Here is a 15,861-nt window from a genome sequence, read left to right on the forward strand (position 1 = left end):
GCTTAATATATATTTAGTAGTGAACAAATTAATTCAGGCCCCTATGTCAAACATTTTATTCAGCATATTTAATAGAACATTTAAGAGCCTAGTTTTTAATACAGCTGTGTTCAGAGAGATAGTGGTCACAGAAAAGAACTAAACCTGAAAAGCCTAGATGTTTTGGCTGCATTTTTAAAGATCAAACATGAGCATTATTTATATTAAATTTAAGTAATGTATTTCTACTTAGGTGCATCTTTACAAATACAGCCATAGAGGGGGGGAAAGGAAGGAGTGGGCGACAACTTGTGCATTTACTTAAAATGCTCCTTTTCCTTTTTTTTCCAAGGAGACATAGTATGACTAAACATTAACCTTAAAAGAAAAGACGTAGCATATTTTACATATTTTGGATGGGGGGGCAGACAGCAATATATCCTTCCAGATGCCACCACAGCAGCAACATATTTATATATTTGACAACAAACCTGTCTTAGGTGGGAAATCTGGAGCAAGATCACAGTAATACATTCACAACATGCCAGGAACACGCACTGACCACAGGCCATCCAAATCATATGCTGTTCTTTTCCCCTCAACCGTCCGTCCTCTTTTTTCTTTACAGTCTCCATGGTGAGTGAAACTCGGCGGCGGGGAGAGGAGTGCAGTGTGTTGTTTCAAAGTTTCGCATGTACTTCCGTGCCTTGGAGAGAGAAGAGATGGTGGGGATGGAGGAGGAGAACGAGAGATGTGGGAGGGCAGTCAACAAAAAAAGTGCAGAAATTGTTTATATTAGGTTAAGTCTGGGCTCGGTGCCTTCAAATCTCCCCCGTCTCTTAAGGGTTTACATGGGAGGTGAATAAAGTCGGCATTACCCGGGGAAGAAGAGCATAGCATTAGCTGTAATTGATGGCACTCCTCTTGTTTAAATGACTTCAATAAGCTGAGCGTGGTGAAATATATTACACCAGTCAACCTGAGTGCACAGGTGAGCTGGTTGCCACGGCAACCGGGAAAGTGTTTCTCAGTGGTAATGATGTCTGTGGTGGGGTTTTTTTTTTTCTTTTTTGAGAGAGAGAGAATAAGGGGAAGGTAAGCCTAAAGTTTGAGTTTATTGGAGAAAAGGAAATTAGACTTTGAATGTGTGAAAACCTGATTTGGAAAGATTATATTAAGATGACAGGTGGCTGCCCTTTAACCCAGACAGAACCCCCCCCTTCATGCTGAGATTGAGTGAATGGTTAACGGTATATCTTTTTCTTACCAAGAAAAGAGCCAGCTGCCGCCTTCCCTCTAGAGTCATGTCCTCACCTGGTAACAGTAAGAGTGTGTCAGACCAAATATGAGCATCGTGATACATGTAGCTCCGAGGGTAGTGCTGTGTGTAGTTCTATTTGACTAGTAAATGTGAAAGGGACCTGGGGGGGTGGGGCTTACCAACACTCCATGGAAACGAAACATCTCTGTCGGCCTGATACGACTGCAGCACAGACACACACCAGTCATCGTCCACTTCATTACCACTGTACACAGATGCTGCGGGGCAAGAGAGAGCAGGCATTACACAATTTTTATTTGACATAAACTTGACAAAAACTGTGCAGAGTTTAAGGGCAAATTGAAGACTCAAACATGGCCACGCTTGCTCACCTTCCTCTATGTGGTTGGAGGCTCCCAGCCATTGTCTGACGACTCTGATCCCGTCATCTGTCATTATTTTCGGGTACCTGGGCAGAAAAATGTGTCGCTCAAAATCCAAATAATCTGAGCGTGTGCAGAAGTGGGAATATTGGGATTATGTGTTGCACACCTGAACTGTAGCAGTTTGAGCAGGAGGTTGTTGCCTCTGTTGGACATGACATCCTCTGGACCCCTGTGGCACAGTACACAATTTACTGGGACTGTGCAAAAAAGGAAAATACCTTCAACCAAAACTTTTGGAAGCTCATCTGCATCCACGTGGAAACTTAAAAATGAGTGAAAGAGAGTCCCTTTGAATCACATTTCTTGCATAACCTGCTGCAAGTTATGGCCACAATTAAACAAGATTGTTTTCAAAGCAATGCCGCTAGATTAAATAATCATTCCTGTTCGAGATGGAGGGTGAGGACTTACGTTGTGGTGATGATCTCATCTCTGGTTCTCCTGATCAGCAGGACTGGTCCCTGGTATCTGGAGGAAGAGGAGGAGTTGTGTTAGTCATCAGCCACATCACGGTGAGCTATGCAGCCAAATAAAAATCAAGTTAGTTTTGCGTTAACGTGCCACTATATTGCGCAATGTTCAAGGATACAAACTTTGACTTTTATGATTGGTTTTCACTATGAACAGACGTCTCTCCCACTCACTTGAGAAGCTGCTCTGCGTTGTTGAGATTCATGTACTGCCTGACTGTATGCTGCACCAACGGCCCTGAAGGAGAACAAAGATATTTCAATAGTTCAAAGAAAACAACAGGAAAAACAACAAATAGAGTGTATGACCCTTTAACCTCTAGGACTCACTCCAGCTGTTGGGCATGACCTTGAGGGCCAGAGGCAGGAGGTCATCGAATGAGGCGTCCAACACTATTGATTGGACCTCTGGGTATGACATCACTGCCCAACTCGCTGGGAAAGGAAATTAGGGGAAGGATGAGCAGAATTAAGAGGAAGAGACTAAATTAGGTGACACATTTACAGAATTCAAATGTGCTGATCACTTATTATTGTCATGTACCTGTGAATCCTCCTATGGACCAGGCGTATATGACAATGTCGATGAGCTGGAAGCCCAGTTGATGTGTTGCAAACTGGATCACTACATCCATGGCATTGGCCTCGTTCTGGGGGAATGGTACTCCCTGGCAAAAACATCCAAGTTCATGCATTATTAAAAAAAGTAGCAACACTCATGACACCACTCGGCTCCACTGAATGTTAGATAGAATTGTTCGTTCCTTCTTGTGCAATACTGTCCAACTGAAACCAGAGTATCAGGTTTTCCACTGACCTGTTTGTTCAAACTAAGTGGAGCAAAGGTGCACACACACACACACACACACACACACACACACACACACACACACACACACACACACACACACACACACACACACACACACACACACACACACACACACACACACACACACACACACACACACACACACACACACACACACACACACACACACACACACACACACACACACACACAATTTAGCTTTCTATGCAGCACAAACTGACAGTGCTGCTTACCGTACTGCCTCCAAAGCCAGGGTGGTTCCAACCCAGCACAGAGTAGCCGCCTACAGAGCACATCAACAAAAGCTTTACGTATAATTGAAATACAACCATTCCAGAATGAAAAAAATGATGTGCCATTTCACCAAAATATAAATGGAAATATTAAAAAGATTGACTCTTCCTCACCCTCCATTGGAGTGTTCATGCAGCCCACCTCATAGAAGCCTGCGTTCCCCTCACAGCAGATGACCTGTGGCAGAATTTATACATTTCAACTACAATCTGTGATGTGAGTCATGTGACAGAGTTTTGTCATCACAAGTCATAAAAACAACAAATCACTGCAGACATTTACCAGAGTTTGGCCTTTGCGTCCCCCGTCTCTCCTTCGATCCACAAACATTGTGTCAATCTCGTTCCCATCACAGGCCACAAGCTTGTTCCTCTGGCCATCAAACTGGGACAAAATTATGGGAAATTGACAGAGAATGATGACAGGTGTTTATCAAAATGAGTATAGACAGTTATAGAATGAGAGCCTTGTTTCTTCTTTTTTTTTTACCTCTTCTATCAGTTTAGCCTGGCCTTGCTGGAGCATGGGCCTCATGGCTTTCTGCAGTAAACCTACAGAGCCAGGGTACAGCATCCTCCTCCCAAATGTGTGAACAATAAGAAAACTGCAGTGGAAGAAAGTAGACATAATGTAAAATTACACTGAACCTCACCGTATACTGTATCTATCACCTTATTGTGCAACCAATAACAAATCTTCAGTCACGTAGAGGCTAACCTGATGATATGACATGGTAGAGTGCGCACAGAGTTGAGGACACTGTCTGCTGCTCCTCTTAATCTGGGCTCTGGCTTCAGCAGAGAAACACCAGCTTTGGACAGTTTCCTGTCAAACACACAGAGTCAGAAGGCTCACAATGAAAAAGATGAGCCACAAAGCAAACCAGGGGATTGAGTCAGTGTACTTCACAATGGGTTGAATTTGTGGAATTTGAATGAATAGAACTGCAGTGAACACAAGGTCATTTCAAACAGCCATGGATATAAGAGCAAAACAACTTACGGGCTGCTGACTTCTGTCCAGCTGAAATCTGAAGGCCAGTGCAAGAAGTCAAAGTCATAACACCTCAGCTTTTTCTTTAGGGAGAGCACACAAAAAAAGAATTGGGCCTTGAGTTTTTATTTTTTTAAGTATAAGTATACTTGAAAATGTGACAAAATATAACAAAATATTGAACTTGTACAAATAGCGAATACAGTCTTAAGGCTGAGTTATAGCTTCATGTTGCAATGATCTCACCTTATTTGCTGGAGTGTGACTCTTCTTGGTTTCTTCGAGAATGGAGATAAACTGAAGATACTCAGAGTTTTTCCATCTTCCCAACCCTGGGGGAGAGAGGGAGAGAGGAAACAGGTGGTGGGGGAAAAGCACTGTCTTGCGCAACCGTCTCAGTCTTAATTAAATTATATTAGCATTTACAAGAACATGTAGCATATGCTATGATATATAAAGATGAATTAATTGAATGAGTCGTAGCCTGAGAGTCAGTTGAAACCTCACCTCTTAGACAGGCCACTCCTAGAAGACACACCAGCACGGTTCCCACATACTGACTCACTGGAACCAACTTACTGCTGCAGATGTAACCTATAAATACATACAGACATACATACATACAGCAACAGTGACACAGACATCTCTGCCAGACCTGTGCCTCGGTAACAAGCACCAATTCAAAGATGTACAGGCTGACAACTTACACTACAACCACGTGCACTGATCAATAACAGAAGCTCAATTATACATTGATGAGTAGCACACAACCTCAAGTAATTACTTTCTGTTGATGTGCAGTCTTACTAAATGATACACTTGTTTGTTCCAAAGAAACACCCAGTGTTCTTGGGAACACACTGCTTTTCTGCCCAAGTAGAGGGAGAAATGGCCTCCAAAAAAAAACCCTCTAAGAAAGAAATGTACTGAAACATGTCCAGCTCCTGGGGCCTGTACTACGCAGCGGGTTCAATATACCCAGGATATGTTTTTGTTATCTGGTTTGACGTAAGCTGACATTGACCATGCTGGATAACACCTGTCTCAGTCAACTCTGGGTTTTCCTGTCCCCGTTCATGTGGAAGAGGCCGAGTCGTTAATTAAAAGCGGCATCGTTATATCCATAAACAAAGTTTTTAATATAATATGAAAAAATCCAGAGTGGACATGTGAAAAGTCTGGAACCAACATGATTCCACTCATCTGTAAATATCTGCTGTGCTTTATTATTTGTCACGTTACTCGTAACTCTTTTGTCCGAGTCGGGATCCTGTAGAATGATGACTATGGTTTTTGATCTGATTGGTCAGAAGTTGGACTAGTGAATGGCTTTGTTCTTTCATCTGGAACTTAACCTAGCCCTTCAGCAGAAGTTACCATGGCGATTTACCCCGGTAAGCAGAGAACCAGCTTCATAGGACGGAAAAACCAGAGTTAAACCTGAAGTTACCTCCATAACAACGAATCCTGCTTCGTAGCACAATGTGAATATTTTTGAAATGAGTGAAGAATCACACGCTGTTCCAAATCTTTGACTATAGAATAAAAAAAAAGAGAATATGACAACGTCATATCGTCACAATATTTCTGCGCGTGCAGTCAGTCGTGTGAGAAAGTCAATAATGTATAATAATGAATTATCACCCAGGGCTTTTTGAGAGCCTTGAGAGCGTCATTCAGAATTATATTTGCAGAATAACAGAACAGAGAAATCCAGCAATATTTCAGCTAATTTTAGCTTGACACTTGACAACTACTGGGCGAAGCGGTTCATTTTTTTGGCCCTTAATCATGGCAGCAGTCAAAAGTGAGCAGCCTACCTTTCCTGTACAGATAGCAGAGGAGAAGAGGAGAGCTGTAGTAGGACAGAGACCACAGCGCTGAAGCCTGGGGGGGGGTACAGCACACACATTAACTGAGAGAACTCCTTATTTCTGTCCAAATATCATCAAATCACACAGAGATACCGACCCAGCCAAGGATGCTGTCGGTGTGCTTCTCCAGACTCCTGGGTTGATAGTTGCATCCCTGCAAACACAGGAGGAGATACTTCTTCATAGCACTGCTGCGGCTAACATTAGCTTAGCGTGTAGCACTAGCTGTAGTGTCATTTAAAGAGGACAGGGAGGGGGCACTTGTTCCAAACTACACGGCCTCTGTTAAAGTTATCATACGTCGTTTCTCCTTGCTCGTTGACTTTTCATTGCATTTCTTTTCTCCGGCCGTTTTGGCAAAGTTTCCACAATCACCTGCACTTTGGCTACCGTTAGCACAGCCCGGTTACTGCCGCTGTAGGAAACAGGAGGCGACGCACAGTTAAAGTGTCTGTTTTTGGTCACTCGGGAATCGAACAGACCGGGGGGAAGAGGTGTTGTCCTGCGCCTGTCATTTAATTCATTTAGCGTGTGACCGGGGCTGTGACAGCGGCGCCTCAATAACAAACACCTGACACTTCCGGGCCGCAGCCGCGGGCACGTCGTTGCCATGGCAGAAAGTACCACTCCGTTATCCTACTCAGACGTTATTGAACGAATACGAAGCACCATAGAGACCCTTACCCTTCTCCCCACTCGGCCCTCGGCCCGAGACGGATCCGGTGAGCGGTGAATTCGTTGCAGGTGAGGCCCTAAAACACAGCGTAACCACAGCCAACCAGCCATTCTTCCACTACGAGGACTACGGATGCCGGCACTGACCATAAATCTTAAACACGAAAGCGCGAATGACATTTGTTAAGATAGTCAACAGTGTTTATTAGAAATGTCCATACATATGAATTGCTGTACATGTATTACATTGTGCTTTACTATGTAGTACTAAGTATCTTTGTAGCGTGGTATTACTGCTCATATTTACGTTAAGGCTCTACTTTTCCCACAACTGCTTAAACACAAATATCCTTAGAAGTATAAGAGACTTTTGAAACAATACTAAATGCTTAACAAAATAAACGTTGGCAAAACAGAAGAAATTTGACAATATAAGACATTGGGAACAAATTTTACAGCCTCATGCGCAAATCCCCCCCCCCCTTCTCAAAACAAGATAATAAAGATAATCTGCACATGTACTAAATATATAAAAGAACACTGAGACAACATTTGAGCTGCATTTCCCTGAAGCACTGAAGTTTTTTTTAGTCCCAACTCAGACATTCAGTTGTTACTTTTGATTATAAAGCCCTTCTGTTGCAGATGGGAACCAAGAAGATGTGACAGCTGGATGAGGATGAGATGTGGGTAGGTTATCAGCTCTGACACTGCTCGGATCTGAAAACAGTACACAAAGGCAAACTCACATAAAAAAAAAAACTCACATCCTGCAGCCTGTTTTATTGTTGCTTAAATGCAAACACAACAAACAGCCCACGCAAAACAACAACACATGGGCAAAGGAGCGCTGCCTGTCAGCATGTGGAGTGATATTATGCCCCTTTGCCAAAGTGATGTTCAGGCCACTGTTATTAGTGAGAAGAATGTGTGTGGCAATCAAGTGACACTACACACACACGCACACGGTTCAACATACAGAGGCACACAGAGGTGACGCAAGGCTTTTTGCTTACCGCTCCAGTTCCTTATAGACATCATCCTCTCCTCTTGGTTTCAAATCCTGGCATAAATATGTTAAGGGGGAGGGAGACATGGAGTGGAGAGTGAAGAGGAGGATAAAGAGACAAATGCATGGTACTGAGGCCAGATTTACATCCCTCTATTGTGTAATGCAATTGATTTGTTAATACCACTAATGTAAGGGTGACAGTTGACGAGCAACTGAGAGAGAGAGGTGACAGACTGGAAGTGTGAAGTGAGACATATCTGCTGACAGCTTAGGGAGAGAGCAATAGAGGGAATGAGGGTCTATGCTTTGAGAGAGTCTGTATGCATTGGTGGGTCAGGACTACGCAATAACTCACCATGTAGACCGAGCCCTGGAGAGGAGCCTGTTGGGAAGAAAGGTAGGGTTAGGGATTAGAAAATAAGGCAGGATGAGGGAAAATGGGAAATTCAGTAATTACATACAGAAAATGTCTGGATTCATCACCTGTCTGATATCCTCAGGATTTTCATAGATGTTCTCTACCTCACCCGAGTGGGCAGACAGAGACTGCTCAATGCCTGGGTACAGAGAGATAGTTAGCAATACTGTCTGATACTTAAGTGCACAGGGAGGGAGGAGGTGGGGGCAGATTCATTACACCAACCCCAGAGGATGTCACGGCCCACATCTCTCAGTGGCCGACAGGGGCCAAAAGATAGAAAGAACACAGAAAGCTGTCAAAAAGAAAGAAAGAAAAAAAACGCCTGAAGACTCACCACGATCAGAAATGTGTTTCTGTCTCCATAGCAACACACCAACAGCCGCAGCAACCAGGGGCACCAGGAGTAATAAAGCAGAGAGAGAAGGGAGCATGGAGGGGGTGGTGACACTGACATTCTCTACAAAAGGGGGGGGAAAAAAAGCAGGAATGTTTCCAAGAACAGTGCTAATGTAAAATTACAGAGCTACAGTATGTGTATGCTTGAAATACATGAAGGCTGTCCACTGAAGTAATTGCTCTGTGTTTTCCCGTTTGCTCTTTTGTTCGTGTCGGGGGGGGGGCACCTTTTCTTTGCACTTCGAGCAATATTTTAAAATGTGTTGTAGTTAAGATTGCCCCAACATGTTACACACATTTGCATCATGCTGCTGTCAGTCATAGATTGGAAGGAGGCGAGGAAATCCAGGCTCCGTCAGACACAGTGAATAGTCTGTACAACAGCTCAATAGACATCAGTCTGACAGAACCTTAGTCTGGACAATAAACCATGTCCATTTGAAAAGTGGACAAAAGGACGAAAAGCAGCGGAATCCATGCGACCGGATGCTGTCAGATCTTTACACAAAGCCTCCGAAAATGCTACTTTCATCCATAGTGGTCTGATCTGAAGTCTTTACACGTTCTTATCATTCTCTATTCCTTTATATAAATGTGTGCGTATACTGTAAATAAAGTCTGGAGCGATTTTTCCTGGCACACGCCCTGATCTTTGCAACAAACTTCCGCTTAAGAAAGTGACAAAAAAACTAAACAGTAAATAGCAGTTTTATCAGCCAAACCATGTCAATGCAGCACTGGACAGTAGTGGTTAGAAAATGCAGACATGACCATGACAAACAGTACATGAGCAAACCATGAGCTCACTGCAGTGCTAGTCAAATTTTGTGGGAAGAGCACACGCTTCTGATCAGACTTGTCATGCATGTGTTTGCATAATGACGATGACATCAGTCTTGTAAAACACCGCCACAGGGCGACATGAGAATTGGGAGGGAGGTGCTTGTATCCACAGAGACTGCAGTGATGTAGTGTAGTGGAGCAAGTATGGTGTCGCTGCCTGCTCTCTGCTCAAGGAGCACAAAGCTATCAGATCTGTCGGCTTTGGAGTACGAAAGGGAAACCAAACCAAACACACAAGCAAACAAAGAACAAAGTTACAACAGAACTACTAAAACAGACTTTTTATGCAGCTGCCTTCATTTCCCAAAAAAATAACATAGTGTCTTCCTGAGTCGTTTGATGGACAGAGACCTGGAACAAGTCCGCTCACATTTCTCATCAACTTTTCACAAATTTTGTTTGTGAAAGGATTGGCCCTTGGGGCCTCACCTTAGCCCTGGTGTTACAGCTTTTAGCCAGCTTCAAAATAATCAATCATTATGTGCTGTGTGAGGTCTAATTGATTAGTGAGTATGTGTAGAGTTTGCTAATGGAATATGGCAGTGAGAGTTGACCCCGGGACTGACCTGTACTGTTCTCCATGCCAACTTTAACGCATGAATTATGGTAATTGAGTGCAGTGAAGTGAGGTATAAATTCCCCCAGTTTCTCACCACCATGTCTCATCTCTCCTTCTCCCTCTCTCTATACCTTTCTCTGATCTCCATCTACCTCTCCCTTTCCATTTCTCTTTTCTCCACTTCTTATTCCGCACCTCATCTCTTTCATCTTAAATGAGGTAGGGGCTGATTTGTATCAGTGCCATTGTGGAGGAGGGTGGCTGATAATAGAACTACTAGAATGCTTTGCAAACAATGGGCCAACTCAGGTGAGAAAATGATTGCAGAACATCCCTGACATTTGAAGTATTTATGTGCCACAGAAATCACAACGATTGCTTCAATTTCGCGTTCCCAGAGCTGTGGCATCAATGAAAGGAATTCAATCATGCATTGTTGTTTTAACTTAACTATATTTTTGAGATTTGTCTCACTGCATATTATATATCCTAAAATCATACACGCTATTTGGTTATTTCCAGTCAACCAAAAAGTTGTTTCAGATCTCGCTTAGAGCTGCCCTGTACGAATCCACAAAAACTATATATAAACCTTTAACTGCAACTGTCTACTTTCAAACTATTCATTATTAATCCACATTTCTTTTTGCACTATTGCAGTGTTTGTGTTACCCAACACTTACATGAACAGCACTTATCACTCAGTTCAGTCTAAATTCCCCATGACACATTGGACAATGCAACACTCGTCACTCGCTATAGTTTTTTTTTCTTCTAATCCAACCTTTCCAATCAGACGACAATCTTTCTGCCCTTTTCCCTCTCTCTGTCTTCATCACCATCTTTCTCTTTCCTCCACGCCCATTACCTTCATGGCCGTACCATCAGCGCGCATCATGATGAGCCCTGAGCCCCTCAGCTCAAGTGATGCATTAGGGGTATGGGGAGCGAGCTCATCTCTGCTCAGGGATCCATTCAACTGTCACATCCTCCTGTGCTCCCCCACAGCCCCCAATACAATAAGCCTGAATAATTTAGTTTTTTGTGGGGAGAGATGTCCTAAGGTCCTGTCTTCTTATATTCGCATATCAGCAGGGTGAGGGTGATGAGAAAAACGATAACATTTATGTTTTATATTTTATAGGGGAAGAAGCTCAATAGAGTCCTGGAACTGTGGTGGGTTTTTAATTACCCTACAGGAGCATACCATTTGGTATCTGTCAGGTGCTTTTGCATCTGTAAACCATCGGGGTTTGACCTGCTGTTGGCTTGAATCCACCGTAGAACGCTTCACGGAGCACATATCTGACATTCATATACATTCATAGTTCATTAGCTTCACCGAGTTGACAGGAAGTCCACCAGGACTCCTGTACTAGCAATATATTATACAGTTGATGAAGAAAATCAGAAAACAGACATGTGTTTGTGATACCATGCCATCCCTCCCACCTTCAGGGGGCAGTGTGACAGCGTGCGTTGCCCGGACGGTCTGCCCATTTCTCAACTTGAGGATACAAGTGTAGTTTCCAGCGGTGTTAGAGGTGATCGGTAAGGGTACGGTGGTGGTGATCCTGCCAGGGCTCTTGCTTGACATTTGCAGCTGGCGATTTGTATCCTGGTATTTCCAATGGACACTTTGGACCTGGGACAGCTCTGAGTACTCGCAACCCAACTCCAGCTTCGAGGATGAACTTTTGGTTTTTACTGTAGATGTGATGCAGAGGGGAGTGGGAGGGAAGATGTAAAAAAGAAAGAAGAAGAGAGAAATGAGGAGAAACAGAGGGAAAGGATGTGCGTGTGAGTGAAAAAATACAGACAGCAGGGAAGAGAAATGAGTGAATCAGGATGAGAAAGTGAGTTAAAGGGTAGTGTGTGAATATAGAAAAGGCCAAGGACGGATAGAGAGTAATGGGGTAAAGGGAAAGTGATATGAAAAAACAAAGAACAATTCAGTGAGGGGGTCAAAATAATATATATTCATTAAAGTGATTTGCTGCTAATGCATTGGTTGACTGTGACTGATGCTTAGTGTCTCATCAAACTGAAATGAGAATCCATCTGGGTGTAATCAAGCTCCACAGACTCACAGGCACACATAAAAACACGCTCATTTCAACGTTGATTAGTGTGATCAGTGTGGGCCACCTACAGCCTTGGTGGGAGGGCAGCAGGTATAATCATACATAATGATACTTATAATGAGGTGAGGTAAAAATATATGCGTCACATGATTGGTGTGTGGGTGGAGGTGCATGTATGTGTGTTGTGTATTTGAGGGATGCAGATGTGTGACACTGGGCGACAGTGACAGTGACAGATCGGCTGGTCACGTCTGGGCAGCTGTGATGGATGCCAGTGAGACTGTGATTAGTAAAGCTTTCCAAGGCCGCCATGACAGGGCACTGTATGTGTACACTTGTGTGTGTGTGTGTGTGTGTGTGTAGGTGCAAATGCATTATGCGTGTCTCTGCGAAGGGTGAAACCTCCCCATTGCTGACTCATAAAAATCAACAGGTGCTCTTTCTTTTTCTCTTTCAATTTATGAATTGAGCAAATGTTGCATTTCATGAGCAATGTCGTAAATTCATTCAATAAGGTGACATTTTGCCAATGGTTATGGGAAATTCTCTTTTTGTTTACCCTGCATAAGTCAGCGAGTGAATGATCTGTGGGAGCAATGCACTGACAGCTGGTAAGAATTCAGTGTCTTGCTCAAGAACATATCAGCAGGGTACATGTATACCAAGACCCCTTTCATCACAGGCATGTTGCATAACAGCATGCACATCCACTTATTATATAACACCAATGCAAGATTATAATGAAACTACTTGTCTCATAAATGCATCCTACTCCTTGTTTCACTCCTGATATCCACCTACTACTTCCTCCTGATCTCTACCTTTCAGTACGCTGAGCTGGGTCCATTGGCTGACCGCATTGTCATTGCGGAACACTTCACAGATGTAGAGGCCACCATCACTGATCTCAGGCGCGAGTAGAAAGGAGAAGCTCCCAGCCTCTGCGTTATAGGGTGGGCCGGCAAGCTGGAGTCTCTTGCTCTGCTCGGTCATCAATGTGGAACCCCTCCAGCGATCATACTGAAACAGAAGCTTCCTAATATTCTTTCTCTTGGTGTCTGGGGGTCGCCAGTACAGCAGGACATAGTCCCCCTGGACACCGGGACAGATCAGGGTTAAGGACGTGCGAGCCTGTGTGGCTGTGGAGATAGAGTCTGCAGGAAAGGAGGGAAGAGGGAGGATAAAGCAGATTGATTAGACAGATTATTAAAGAGGAAAATGGCATACAGTGAAAAAACACAATATGACAGGGATTTCAAGAAAACAAAGGGGGGAATGAAAAGTGAGGTGAAAACGGCGTAAACAGAATAGCGAAAAGGGAAAAGGAGACGGGGGGGGGGGGGGGGGTTGGAATCTCCAACAAAAGGGATTATGTTCCTATATGCTGAGAGTTACTGATTCACTTGGTCTTGTATTCTGCTCTGCCTGATTAGCAAGCTGCTGACACAGGACTTGAGACTGCTTGTGATACAAAGTCACTCACCGCCGTATGTGATATTTCTGAATGAGACCACTTTTTCAGCTGCGGAGAGAAGGGAAGCAAATAATGAATAAAACATAAATGTAGCAAGTAGCATCTATGATATTCACAGGGGGACGGGTTGGATTTGAGTACAGATCCACTGTAGAAGTTTTAATCTTGAAACTGGTGTATAAAAGCAAATACTTTGAAGAACTTTAGCTACAAGGTGCTTAAATAAAAAATGTTGCTGGAGTTTCTGGCAATGATGTCCAACTCACACCATCGACAAAAGCAACAACATATGTAATTTATTCCTCAACGCTTCTACATTTATGTTCTTCTATAGTGAGTCTCACCATCAACGGTCACGTTTACATTGAAGGTGAAAAGAGTGCCGCTGTTGTTACCCCAAGGGTGAACCGAACAGACATAGACCCCACTGTCGCTGGTCTGGACCTGTGGCAGTTTGGCCTCTGTGCCTGTGTTTGGTGTTTTCTCGCTCTTTATGGAAATTCCATCGGGTGATGCCCAGGTGATTTTGGTGATGGCAAAGTCCGGATTTACACTGGCACTCATCCGCAGGGTGCTGTACTGAGGAATGGTTGGAGTAGGGTGGACGGTGACTGGAGAAGAGGGAGGACACGGGAAAGCAGCGGTGGGAGAATTTAAATCAGACTAAAGCAGCAAATTCTCACATTGGAGAAGGTAGACCCAGATAATGATTGAAAAATGTCTTAAAAGATTAGGGTGGATCGATCGATCAATGAAATTCCAAAAGTTATATTAAGTACAAATAATCATATGTCATTTTCTCTTTTTTTTCTACCTTTAAGGATAGCTAAAGGGATAAGCTTCTCCTTCAGCTTCCTCTCTTGCTGCTTTATCAAACACGAGTAGAGGCCGCTGTCCTCCATTTTGGGGATAAAAAACAGAGAGAAAACCCCGGTGTCTTGAAAGTTCGGGTCAGCCAGTTGCATGGATGCCTTCGAGGCACCACCGGAGAACTCGTTTCTTTCGTTAGCTGAGAGAACCAGCTTCCATTCAGTCGCACCAAGTGATTTTACCATCCAGTTGATGGTGACAGCATCCCTCACTGTTGTATCAGTGCAGACCAAGGTGGTGGGCAAGCCCTCTCTAGCCACCACAACATCATCCCAGTCTGGTGGATAGTAGACAGAGAGTTAAAAAATATTTTAATAGTGAATTATTCGGGTGAATTATTTTAAGAATAGCCTAAAACACTTTAATACTGTGCTGATATGTGTCTTTCATCCTTTTCCAAAGCGAAAGTATAGGTTTATGTCATCTCACCATTTTGGTGCTCGGGCCCTAATGATGTGCGACACAATCCACAGCCCAAAATCCACGTGAAATGTCTTCTGTAGTTTAGTTTAGGGTAATTGGTGGCTTTAACATTCTGAATCAGTTGGATCAAATTGAAATGGAACTTTTTAGTGCCAGCATTTCCTTGCTGAGTTGCACCAGAAGGATTTTATCGAAAATAAGGAAACCTGTATGAAAAAGGATAACCACCTGATTCATCTAACATAAAACAAGTATCACATTGGTTTCATTTATGTTAAAAATGTATTTTATCTCACACCACTAAGGAAACTTACGTCTTTGCAGTCAGTATTGACAGGAGGAACAATTACACTGGTTACCAAAAGTCCCAAGAAAACACAAGTTGTCGTTCTTACTTAACTTAATGTGACTTTGTAATGCATGACTCATCATTTAATTTAAAGAAACACGTTCATTTGTGTCTGCTAATTCAAAAGCGACATCAACTGGAGAAAAGAAGATATTTCGTACCTGTGATGCCAACGTGAGAGGAATACACCACAAAGGAAGAAACAAGAATAATGGGGAGAAAACCAGACTCCATCACACATTTAAATCAAGGAAGAAAAAAAACAAACACTTTCTCTGTTCCAGCTGTCTCTCCAACACTGTGACCTTTCTAATTACGCTCCAGAACACAAAGTGTTGTTCGCGCTCCTGCAGCATTGCTGGTGTCCCTGACTGACATGTTAACATGTTTGCTGCAAATCTTTCAGCCCGACAGGATGTGGCCGGACCAACACTTGGATAATCGGCAGGAAATGACTGTCTGTGTTGCTGTCATGTGTGTGTGGACGAGGCTGATAAAGTACATAATAGCCAACACTTAGGAACTGAAATTCATGGGCAATTAGTTACAGAACATCTGACCCTATAAATTCATTTTGACAAAAGACAGAGCATGTATTCATGTGCG

At 43.3% G+C, this 15,861-nt stretch overlaps 2 protein-coding genes across 4 annotated transcripts; both read right to left on the reverse strand.

Moving 5' to 3' along the window:
- Nucleotides 1-39: 39 nt before the first annotated feature.
- abhd16a (abhydrolase domain containing 16A, phospholipase) lies at nt 40-6,984 on the reverse strand. Its single transcript, XM_035641959.2, has 20 exons — nt 6,834-6,984; nt 6,247-6,303; nt 6,096-6,162; nt 4,783-4,869; nt 4,522-4,607; nt 4,285-4,358; nt 4,000-4,107; nt 3,772-3,886; nt 3,565-3,666; nt 3,396-3,459; nt 3,222-3,271; nt 2,701-2,824; nt 2,487-2,591; nt 2,331-2,394; nt 2,098-2,154; nt 1,793-1,855; nt 1,633-1,709; nt 1,420-1,518; nt 1,247-1,293; nt 40-685 (listed from the first exon to the last, which is right to left on the reverse strand). The coding sequence occupies exons 1-20, from the start codon at nt 6,972-6,974 to the stop codon at nt 602-604; spliced, it is 1,671 nt and encodes a 556-aa protein (XP_035497852.1). The 5' UTR covers nt 6,975-6,984; the 3' UTR covers nt 40-601.
- A 23-nt stretch (nt 6,985-7,007) lies between these two features.
- Nucleotides 7,008-15,642, reverse strand: g6fl (g6f-like). 3 transcript variants are annotated; one of them, XM_035642040.2, is made up of 12 exons: nt 15,417-15,636; nt 14,913-15,112; nt 14,428-14,760; nt 13,958-14,224; nt 13,623-13,661; nt 12,961-13,293; nt 11,508-11,762; nt 8,592-8,714; nt 8,320-8,393; nt 8,192-8,218; nt 7,841-7,887; nt 7,008-7,544 (listed from the first exon to the last, which is right to left on the reverse strand). In XM_035642040.2, the coding sequence occupies exons 3-12, from the start codon at nt 14,666-14,668 to the stop codon at nt 7,523-7,525; spliced, it is 1,428 nt and encodes a 475-aa protein (XP_035497933.2). In that variant the 5' UTR covers nt 14,669-14,760; nt 14,913-15,112; nt 15,417-15,636; the 3' UTR covers nt 7,008-7,522. The 3 variants fall into 3 exon arrangements, with proteins under 3 accessions (XP_035497933.2, XP_035497911.2, XP_035497922.2); XM_035642018.2 differs by lacking the exon at nt 14,913-15,112 and having other exon boundaries at nt 15,417-15,640; XM_035642029.2 differs by lacking the exons at nt 8,592-8,714; nt 14,913-15,112 and having other exon boundaries at nt 15,417-15,642.
- Nucleotides 15,643-15,861: the final 219 nt, after the last annotated feature.

Source organism: Scophthalmus maximus, chromosome 1 (genome assembly GCF_022379125.1).
Source record: "Scophthalmus maximus strain ysfricsl-2021 chromosome 1, ASM2237912v1, whole genome shotgun sequence".
NCBI classification, from domain to species: Eukaryota; Metazoa; Chordata; class Actinopteri; order Pleuronectiformes; family Scophthalmidae; genus Scophthalmus; species Scophthalmus maximus.